Source organism: Ruditapes philippinarum, unplaced genomic scaffold (assembly GCF_026571515.1).
Source record: "Ruditapes philippinarum isolate M1 unplaced genomic scaffold, ASM2657151v2 ctg560_1_1_1_1, whole genome shotgun sequence".
NCBI classification, from domain to species: Eukaryota; Metazoa; Mollusca; class Bivalvia; order Venerida; family Veneridae; genus Ruditapes; species Ruditapes philippinarum.
The window spans coordinates 111,958-123,660 of record NW_026863686.1 but is presented as its reverse complement, the minus strand read 5'-3'; the positions used below and the strand labels follow the sequence as shown (position 1 = coordinate 123,660).

The window sequence follows — 11,703 nt, the reverse complement described above, 5'->3', positions numbered from 1 at the left end:
TCCACACCCCAAGTGTCTGTGAAAAAGATGAGACGATTGTCATTTGAAGGACTATTTTAAATATTCTGCTTTAACAAGATTGATGGAATCAACATCTTAAATTATTGACTCGCTAACATTCACCTTAAATAAGAAGTAAAATATATATACATGTACATGCGCTACCCACGGGTCTTTAGACACCGAAGTCCGGAGTCCGTCGGTTAAGAGAGTTATACGATACGTGGCAGAACAGATTTTATCAATGGTTTTTGGCGGAAGTAGGAAATTGTTTATTCAAGATGGCGACCGAAGCGCTGAAGGTTGACACTCAAGATTCAATTGAAACTTTGCAGCGCGAAGCTGAGGAGCTAAAAAAGCGTTTAGAAGAGGAAAAAGCAAAATTGAAAGATGTCGAAAGTAACTTATACAATTTGTTTTTCTTAAAATTGTACAATAATGTTTGATAATTGGCATCAAATCTTCTGCCTGATGTTGTTTACAAAAAATAGTGTCTGAGCACTAACAGTATACTTTCCAAGCTGGTAGGGCACTAAAAAGCTGGATTTTTTTATGATTTTATTGTTTAAAATGATAGGCATTGAATTACAAAGCAATGATTTGCTAGCTTTCAAAGCAATTTTCTAGCTTTCCAATTTTCTATTATCAGCTCGGCCCACTTTTTAATTTATCAAAATTTTGGTTTGTTTTTGTTGGAACCACATAATAAATATCTGGAATTATTCATAAACGTGTAAAGATGTTTTCTTAAATTAGTTCTAGTAAACTTTTTGGTAATGAAAGTGTTTTGATGATTTGGGTAATAAAAACTTATTACAATCCATCCTTGGGACATAGCAAAAATTCCCAAAATACATTGCATGTTAATAAATCATAAATGCATAATATGTTGTTTTATGTACTGGGTAGGAACCAGTTTCCGGACAAGTATTATAACGGCTTAATTTTGGCTTTATCGATGACGATCAGCATTATATGTCATGAAGATGCTTGGATTCATTTTTTGTGAAAATAAACTTCCTTCCGAGTTGATGAATCATTAAAATTTCGTGAGGATATAGATCTTACCTGTGTTTTAAAAACAGCCTTATATCCCTTTGGGGCATGTAATTTTTTCTGCGCATGCGCAATATTTTGTTTATTTGGGGATATAATTTGGAGTAGCAATTAATGCACAATGTACTTCATTCGAAGTTCATTGGGTGTAATCCCCAGATCTAAATCTGTTACGTATCGGAAAACGGTGTTTAGCTAGGTTTACTCCACTTTTACACTTCGTTGCTGCCGTACACTCAAAAATATCCGTTTCACTTTTCAGTCATTCAGAGACCCATCACGTGATCGTTATTTTTCCTATCATAAACATTTTTCAGTAAATCAGGTTAATTATATAAGAAAGCTAATATGTGAGAAGAAATTTTTTGTTATATTAGAATAATTATCAGTTAAAAACAGAATATGAATAGCAGCTTAATATATATGTCCGGAAACTGGTTCTGCAAGAGTGAACAATTTACACTTTTGATGACCTAATTTAACCCATCAGTTTGTACAATTGCTTACGTCACCAGGCAGTATTAATTGTGTTATCAGACGTAGTTAGAGCTCTGGTTTTTGGGATGTAAGTTTTATTAATGCATGTTTATTATTAAAAAAAAGACAATTAAAAAAACTCGAATTCTGTCTGAAAACTGGTTCCTGCCCAGTATGTAAAATAAAGAACAAACATTTAAAATATTTTATATTTGAGTAAACAAGTTTTTTTCTCACATTTTATTGAAGATTTCAAACAAAAAGCATAAAAGGGAACACATTTGTATTATAGTAATTTTTAACGAATCTGCAAAAAAAAAAAAAAAAATTTCTAAATATACATTTATTCTGCAGAAATACAATGTACAATTATATAATAATATACCAGATATCTCTTGTTTTCATTTAAAACAGCTTTCCTTGATAACATGATATCATAACCAGAAAAGGCTTATACGTTTAATATGTTTTTTTTTTTCAAAGTGGGCCGAGTTGACCTGTGCCGATTTGGTATAAAGCCGAGTTGACTCTTTACCGGTAAATTGACGAATCTAATTTGCAAGTGAAAGTTTCGTAGTGCGAGAAAATATTTTATCAAACTCACCCCATGGGTCAAGTTGGATTCTCCCGATCCAAATGATGTTTCATTAAATATTTACAAATGAAGTTATTCTGTAAAACAATCTTAACTGCATATGCCATTTCAGTAGTTATACCAGTCAAAGGAAATGTGGAAATCAAACTCATGACTAAGTATAAAACTTTAGCAAATGCTTATGATAATCTATTTACGCCTCCCCTTTCAGTAACAACATCAGCATTCGACAATGTTTTATATATACGCATAATGCATTCATTTAAGTTTTATACTTAGCCATGAGGCGGCGGCATGAAATACCCAAATATAGCAATGTTCATTTTTGTTTGTTTAAAATGCAGATTATAACCAGAAAATGAATTAATATTTATAAAATAATATGACTTAGTCGGCTATAACTTTCATTCATTCCGTTGAAATGGGCAGTTCAGATGTTGAAGAGAATAAATGTGTGACATTTGCTTATCTAGCTATGTTCATTAACTTGCAATTTAAGGTAAAGATATGATAATATTTGTCTACATTTAAATTTTTAGAGTATAATTTTGTTGAAATTTCATATAAGTGTCCATTGTATTATTTTTAAAAAAACAAACTTTAATGGAGTATACTATATTTGGGTATATTTTGGTTCAAAACACAATGATAGGAAAATGTATATTTGGGAGTGTTTGATTTTAACTGAGTAAAAGTGTAATTAAAACAAAACTTTTTAAGTATAAAACATTTATTTTTAGTATATTTGGGTATATTTGGGTATTTCGTGCTGCCCCCATGAGGTTGATTTCTTTGTTCGTCAAAATGCAGGGCAATTACATTTGTAAAGGCAAGTTAATTTGTAGGGCCCCTTGCCTAGAAAAATTCTTCGAGGCCTGATATGGTTGTTTGCATTACTTTGTCTGGTGATGGCAAGGAACCTTTACTGCTTTAGCCTTTAGGTCAGGGCAAGTAATTTCTAGAAGAAGTGCTTGTCATGAAAACAAATGTCAAGGTCACCTAGTACTCTGTATAAGGTAAATCATGTTTATCTGAGCCGTCACCATTCTCAGAAAGATTTCAAACTTAGTGGGTGATGCCATGTTTGAGAACATGTACAGTAAAATTAAATATTTCATTGAAGCCATTTTTCTCAATTTTTATAATTTTTTTGTACCATTTCCCTATGCCTGTGCGTGCGATTGTCAGTTGATAATTAACAGAATTCACATTGTTTTTATCTCCTGCAATCTTTCAACAAAAATGTGTTCCAGATAGGTAAAAATGATTACACTTTAATATGTCTATTATTTCTGCAATGATTGTCAAGCAACAAACATCCAACAAGATCTAATAAATATTCATGAGTAAGGGGAAGCTTCTGTGAATCCATGTGACTGGACAATTCCAACAATAACATGTTTATAATCTTACAAGCCCTAGTTAATATACATGTATATGTTTTACTGTTAAAATTGATGATTGTCATTGATACAATGGGTGGGGTTCGATCACATGGTAGAAGATCTAAATTGTGATTTTATCAGTTATCACCTAGTGTGGGATAGACCATGTAACAGTGTGAAGTATGTTAAAATTAATTCTAACACGACTCGCATTTTTCCCTATTGAACATAGAAGAACCGAAAGTGTGTGTTATTATGCTATAAAATCACTGTTTGACGTTCTATATTTAGACATGTGACGTAATCATTATACACGTGACGTAACCACTAAAAATGTGACGCGCTGACAATAAGTACGGAAACAAATCAGGCGCAATTTAGCTTAATATCAGGTACGGCAGCATTTATTTGTTGATGTCGTGTTAGAATCGAAATAATATATCCAAATCGGTGATTTTATTGCTTGATAAAATCACTGTTTGTCGTTCGGATGCGCATCATTATATCACTCGGGCTACGCCCTCGTGATATAATTCCTCGCATCCGAACTCCAAACAGTGATGTTATTGAGCAATAAAATCACAGTTTGGGATATATTATTTCTTAAATAAAAAATTTTGATCTTGATGACTCTTGATAGTGAAGATTTTTTATTTTATTTCATTTCAGTGTTTAAAGCTGCAAGTAAGGTGGATCCTATTACCAACTTCAGTATGAAACAGAGGCGCCATCTGAAGGGTCATCAAGGCAAGGTACTCTGTATGGACTGGTCAACTGATAAAAGACACATAGTTAGCTCTTCTCAGGTAATGTATAACACTGCATTGTGAATATTCTTCTGGTATTATGATATTAAAACTTCTTTATTTCACATGCTTTCCTTCAAAGTTAATTAACTTCCACTGTCAGTGTGTGTTCGAAATGTGCAGCCTGACCAAGACTTGAACCCCTGACCATCAGAAAAGAATTCTAAGGGCTCTACAGACTGAGCTTTTCAGCCACTTAAATAGTTTCTCTCTTTATTTGTTAACAGTTGTAGTCTGTGACCCACTGATCGGTTTTTGTCGTTAACAAACTGGATGATGTACTATATTTGAGGTTATTTCAGAAACAATCATTTCATAAGTCTAGGAAGAAATTAGTACAATAAGTGTGTCATATCCTTAACACTTTTAACTTTTATGGTTCATTCCAAGAAACACCTCTTTATTTTAAATACATGTATGTGGTATGATTACGTGGCATACATGTAGGTAGAGATTAAAAGCAAGACCTTGGATTCATAATTTGTCGGATTATACAAGTATTCTTTTAATGAAAAATTACCACTTACCAAATTATGATATTTATTTGAATTTATAGAAAAATAATCTTACTGAAAATTTCAGGATGGAAAGATGCTTGTATGGGATGCTTTTACCACTAACAAGGCAAGTTTTATTGGCTTGTACACATGTGTAATCATATTAACATGTCCTTTGACTTTACTAATCACTATGACTTAAAGATTCATGTGATCAAAGATTAGTTTATAGGTGGAATGAAGATATAAGATAACATCTTGTTAAGTTCTGAAGTATTGAATAAGTGAATAAAAAATAATCTTGTAAGATACAGATTAAGTTATAAGAAATATTTGTCTGCATGAAGGTGTTTACACTGTTACCTAACTTACCTGTATTGTATTTATTCTTTGGTATATAAAAAAATATAGTAACTAAATAGAGTACATTGTACTGCTAAAAAATGATGAAATATTGTATTAACAAGTATCTGATATTTAAAATGAAATAATGCTTTGTCACGTTTGATGTATATATTAGGAGCATGCGGTTACGATGCCAACCACCTGGGTTATGGCCTGTGCATATGGACCATCTGGAAATTGTGTTGCATGTGGGTAAGTTATATAAATCTTGAAGTATCAGAAGTAGAGGCTAGTCATGTTGTAAGGTTGACATGGTACAGATTGGTCTAGCTCTGTACTGATGGCAAAAGCTAATCACTTTAGGTTCTTGCAGGTTAAAGGTCAATAATAGAGGGTTATATCTGTAGAAGCACAAGGATTCATTTAAAGTTTATATTTGTGGAAGCATTTATATGGGCTCTCTTGCTTATGCAGAGTCCGATGTTAATACACTACCAAAGATACATTAGCATTACCCTTGCATAAAAGTACAAGTCTAATTTGGTAATTTTATGTTTCTTTATTTGTTTCATGTATAAAGACACAATTTTGTCATGCTTTCCACTTACTAGTGCGATGTCACTTTTATTGTTATATTTTGATAACGAAACTACAGGGGCTGCCTTTGCAGGAAGCTATTTTAACATTGCGTCCAAGTCAAACATGAATGTGCCAGAATCTCAAAAAAATAATTCAGTCATGATGGGAATTTGAGCTAAAATGTACACTTAAATTCTGTTTTACCTTAAAAATCAAATTTCTTAAAACCTAAGCATTAATTGAATTTTATATAAAATATCTTTAGGTTTCAATAGAAACTGTTAATGTATTGATACAATGCACATATGTTTAATATTGTAAAAAGTTTTTGAAAATATTTTTCTTCATACACTGAGAACACTAAGGCTTGCAATATACTTTGTCTTTTTAGACAAGTTAAGGCAAGATAATAAGTAATTATCTACATTTTGGTTTGAAGAAAATGAGGTATTTCATAATTTGTATTAGAAAAATAAACATATAATTTCCAATTATAACAGAGGTTTGGACAATAAATGTACCATCTACCCACTAAGTTTTGAGGAGACAGATATTTCCAGTAAGAAGAAAGCAGTAGCCACACATACCAGCTACCTGTCCTGTTGTTCATTTACAAGTTCTGATAACCAGGTAATATTAAAGGCATATGATAACAGAAACATTTTAAATAATATCTGGTCAAAATACAAATAGTTTTAAACATTGAGTTAATGAATCGTTGGTTGATTTTGTAAGATAGATTAAAATTTGTCAGTTGCCAAGATGTGACCAGAGACGAGAGTGTGTTAAAAACAGTGTTAAAACATACCAAACTAACAGATTCAGTACTTATAATAAATTTTAATGTACAAATCACTCTAATCTTGAGAAGAATAAAAATATTTTCGAAATAGATTATGATTGTACATTTTTCTTGCTAGATCAATTCTATTGATAGTTGAAGACAATCTATTTATAGATATTGACAGGAAGTGGTGACAGTACATGTGCATTATGGGATGTTGAAAGTGGTCAACTGATACAGAGCTTCCATGGGCATGCAGGAGATGTCATGAGTATTGATCTTTCCCCATCTGAAACAGGAAATCTATTTGTATCTGGTGTAAGCAGAATGACTTTTATGTTAAATCTTTATTGAACGGGACCAGTGGCCTAGTGGTGAAAGTGTCTGCCCTGTAAGCTTCGAGCCCTTTTTTGTCATGACTGTGACACCAGTACTGGTTAGTTACAGGAGGCCAACTTGAGAGTGGTTAATGTAAGCTTCATGCATCACAACTAAGCTAACATAAATGTGTTAAAATATATTGAGATGGGCTCCTCTCCTTTTGGAAAAACTCCTGGGTTGCTAATTTGAAAATTATATTAAGTTGTGAATTTATATAGTTAAATTATATAATAAAAATGTCAGTAAAGCACTGTAAAGTATGTTTAGACTAGAGATTTCATAATACATTATTCTCAGTTTGGTTATGTAATATTATAGGGATGTGATAAAACAGCAATGGTATGGGACATGAGATTTGGCGAGTGTGTACAGGTGTTTGAAGGGCACGAGTCTGACATCAACAATGTCAGGTTTTATCCGAGCGGAGATGCCTTTGCTACAGGCTCAGATGATGCAACTGTAAGTTTTCCTGTTTGCTTTGTTGTTATGTTTGTTCGTTTAGGCTCTTGTTTTGTAGGAAGAGCATCAGATAAGTAATCCAGGGTCGCTTGTTTGATCCTAAGGCAAGGTGAAATTTCGCTAACAATTTATCTCGGACATAAAGGCTAATGGTCATTAGTCTATCACCTTTGATTAAAAAAAAATCATGTGTGATAAGAAGTCAGTCACATGCAGAGAAATTGAACATACCTGGTAAGTTACCAAGAGAAGTCTGTAAGATGGATCAGCTCTCTAAATATGACCAAAAATATGTTAGTTTTTCATATCATCAAATTGTTATACATGTATAATACCCATAAGGCTGTTCAGGTTAAGATTTTCTATTATTTTTACCGCATTAGAGAAAATAAGTGGAAGGCAAATAATATTTAATTTTGCCACTAATGTTTTATGATTGTTACAAGTTCATATGTTAATCTTCCTTTAAGAGATAAGAATGTTTATTGTAGCCATCTTTTTAGGTCTTTTTAATACAAGGGAGGCTAATCATAAACTGTAGGAAATATTTCTTGATATAAGTTGTTCCCCTTGGTCATCTCTATTAAGTATTACTATTTTTGGAGAATTTTATTAACCATTGAATATATTTAATATTGTAGTTATTAACATTGAAAGAGTTTATGTATATGGTAAAATGAATTGTCAATATTACTAATTACATTCATCGTTATTCTCACTGTAAAAGCATAATTATTTCCATCTTAGTAATGTTTAAATTGCTCAAAGATATCCTTTGTTTTTAAAAAAATTTGAACAAATGAGTTTTATCCGAAACACGTCAAACTGTGTGTATGTATTGTAAACGAAATTCTGTTAGAATTATACATTAAACAGTTGTCAGATTTTAATTGTTTTTGTATGTTGAAAAATAAATTGTATTGAAAAAGTTATATAGGTAGGTTATTTCATTAGACCCTGCGACTGATTTTTAACCTGAATATGAAAAACAAAAGTATAAATCCATTTACTCAAAGATATCTGGTGAAATATCAAAATGTTTTCAAAATGGCTGACACATGATCTCTATTTGGTCAATTAGTGCTTTTGATTATGTTTAAGAATATTTTTTGTAATATAGCAGAAAATAATTAAAAGTTACAATTAAATCCTAGATCTCTAGTGCAACTTAAATGTTTATAAAAATAAGTTCTTTAGCAAATGTCAAACTTTTTGTTTATTAATAGAATATAAATATATTTCAGTGTCGTTTGTTTGATCTGCGGGCTGACAGAGAGGCCAATTGTTATAAGAAGGATAGCATAATATTTGGATGTAACTCCGTTGACTTTTCTATTAGTGGTTAGTTATATATATTTTCAGCTTCAAAATTTTTTATGGACCATATAGCTACTTTTAGCCTGCCTTGTCTTTCTTTGACTTTTTTCATAGCCCCTCCATGTTATTGATTAATATATATTTGGACTCGGTCCAGGTCACTTGCCCCTTATGGCTACATGTTAAAATCCCATTAGGACTTGGAATCTTTCATTTTGGGAAGGAATTTGCATTTTTTTTCATGTAAGGAAATTATCCAGTTAGGTTTTGGAATGTTCGTGGTTTTACTTGGGTGCCCGATTATATCTAAAAAATAGTGCTTTATTAAGCATATGGCATCCTCTTTTACCAGTAAAGCTGGTATGTCAGTCACCATATGATCTTTACAATGTTTGTGTGACTTAAAACCCTGTAAATTAATAGATAAATAAATTTTAAATATACTAAGGCTGAAAATAAGGCTTTTCTGACATGTCCTACTTACAGCTCTTGTACATGTATACATTGATATTTTGCTAGGTCGTCTTCTGTTTGGTGGTTATAATGATCACACTGTGAATGTATGGGATGTGTTGAAGGGAAATCGTGTCACTAAGCTATATGCCCACGAAAACCGTGTTAGTTGTCTAGGTGTATCACCAGACGGTACAGCCCTGTGTTCTGGTAGCTGGGATAACACACTTAAGGTAAGTTTTATAATTTCTGAAATGGTCATCTCTCTGACATTTTTGAAAAGTTCTATTTTATATAAGAATTCTTTGTCTGAGAGATATCATGTAGTGTTTTAGGTGTCTCTTTCTTAATCCAGGGATCATGGGTTCAAGCCCTACAGTGGTCAAGATATTTTCCCTTCAAATAGCACTAGTACTGTTAACTTAAGTCCCAAGAAATGGACTTGAGGGTGGTTAAATAAGCTCTTGAGTCACAGTATAAATATGTTTAACTTAAGTTTTTATAGATTCTTTTAAACCATTGCTATGCTAAATATCTTAGATAGACTTTTATTCTGGACAAAACCATTCCTAATTTGTGTTAAAAATTTTTAAATATTGACTGACTGAATAGCCAATAGTGCAGGACATGATTGGATGGCACTGATGTGTCAGCTGATCTGGGTCTGAACAAGTCACATGGGTAGATTCAGTTGCTGCCAGCAGATTTAAGACATTTAGAAACTGTCAGCATTTGTATATATGTAAAAAAATGAGCATCGTATATTGGATGTTTGATATTGAAATTGAGAATAGTTAATTAAATGATCGGTTTATGATATTATCACTTTTGTGTTAATATAACATGAATTTTTTTTCGACATATTACTATCAAAACAAACTATCTAAATAGATCAACTATGAACATTCTCTTACTCTTAGCTCATGTAGAATTAATTAATTGCTCTCATTGATTTAGTTTAGAAAATTGTCATTTTCTATTTGACCTGACCCTTTAACCTTATTACTTATATAATCATTTCTTATATATTCAGGTTTGGGCATAAAAAAATTCTGAACTTTTACCTAATGCATAGACACAACAAATGGCAAATATATGCAGACACAAGAGCAACTGAAGAAATACGAATTGTTGATTATAGTTTCACTTAGCAATTATAAAATCTTGTTGTTGTTGTTTTCATTGTTATTCTTATGAACAAATCATGTTTGTTGTTTATATGATGATTTTTGAAGAAGAAGAAGAAGAAAAGATTTGGTTATATAAAGGTAATGGACACAAACTTTGGTGAAGATGTTTATTAATCCAAACATTATGTTAAATAGAGGTTAAAGGAAATTTTGAGAATAATTTTCTGATTCAGTAAGCTGTTTGAGATATGAATTTCTTTGAGGTTGGAAGTGGGGTACTTTTTTTTGTTGATCTACTATGTAGGCCTCTGATAAAGTAAGTCATATGAAGGTCAGTGTAGAATTTAGAATAGTAAATATTATTGCATAGTTGTGTTCAAACTTTGATTAGGTGAATTAATATTTAGCTGATATTTACCATCAAGCAACTCTTCTTTATATTTATTGGAGGTTAAATGAGTTGACAGTTTTTGTTTAAATAAATTAAGAAGGGTAGAATACACTTGAGAGTGGTAAAATATGCGAAATGCCTACAATTTTAAGTTGTTCTACTGATATTTTAGAACGTTTCTTGTTATGTTTTTATGAATTAGTATGAAGTATTTGGGACCATTTATCCCTTAAGAATTAAGATTGTATTGTTAATGACTGTTTTAACATAATGTTTAAAAAAAACAATGTAATTTTTAAGCTTATGAAATGATCTACTAGTCCATTATTGAAAAAAAAATGTCTCTTTTATATACATGTATGCATGTGCTTTTATATGTATTTATTATATATTTCTATTTTAATTTCAAAGACATCTTTTATGTATCATGTGCAATATTTTTGTGTTATATAATTCTGTTTGTTTACTCTATATCACCATCACTATGGTTACATAACTCGTGTATTGTTACTCTATAACTTCACTTTCTGATATTCTTTTTTATGCCCCCATTTCGAAGAAAAGGGGGTATATTGCTTTGCACTTGTCGGTCCGTCGGTCCGTAGACCAAATGGTTTCCGAGTGATAACTAAAGAACCCTTAGGCCTAGGAACTTCAAACTTGGTATGGTGATTGGTCATGACCAGTAGATGACCCCTATTGATTTTGGGGTCAAGGGGTCAAAGGTCAAGGTCACATTGACCTTGTAAGCAAAAACGGTTTCCGATCAATAACTAAAGAACCTTAAGGCCTAGGAACTTCAAACTTGATATGGTGATTGGTCATGATCAGTAGATGATCCCTATTGATTTTGGGGTCAAGGGGTCAAAGGTCAAGGTCACATTGACCTTGTAAGCAAAAACGGTTTCCGATCAATAACTAAAGAACCTTAAGGCCTAGGAACTTCAAACTTGATATGGTGATTGGTCATGATCAGTAGATGATCCCTATTGATTTTGGGGTCAAGGGGTCAAAGGTCAAGGTCACATTGACCTTGTAAGCAAAAACG

General features: G+C 31.9%; 1 protein-coding gene across 1 annotated transcript; it reads left to right on the top strand.

Moving 5' to 3' along the window:
* Positions 1 to 239: 239 nt before the first annotated feature.
* Positions 240 to 11,146, top strand: LOC132722985 (guanine nucleotide-binding protein subunit beta-5-like). The gene is made up of 10 exons (XM_060707629.1): positions 240 to 399; positions 4,183 to 4,319; positions 4,902 to 4,943; positions 5,337 to 5,413; positions 6,241 to 6,370; positions 6,699 to 6,842; positions 7,224 to 7,364; positions 8,609 to 8,705; positions 9,201 to 9,367; positions 10,168 to 11,146. Exons 1-10 carry the CDS (start codon positions 282 to 284, stop codon positions 10,177 to 10,179), a joined length of 1,065 nt encoding a protein of 354 aa, XP_060563612.1. The 5' UTR covers positions 240 to 281; the 3' UTR covers positions 10,180 to 11,146.
* The last annotated feature ends 557 nt before the right edge of the window (positions 11,147 to 11,703 follow it).

Excerpts from the sequence above, each read along its gene's own strand:
- LOC132722985 (XM_060707629.1), top strand. The coding sequence starts at position 282 with ATGGCGACCGAAGCGCTGAAGGTTGACACTCAAGATTCAATTGAAACT. Across the intron at positions 400-4,182 it reads AAAATTGAAAGATGTCGAAA|TGTTTAAAGCTGCAAGTAAG; the intron begins GTAACTTATACA and ends ATTTCATTTCAG. Across the intron at positions 4,944-5,336 it reads ATGCTTTTACCACTAACAAG|GAGCATGCGGTTACGATGCC; the intron begins GCAAGTTTTATT and ends TGTATATATTAG.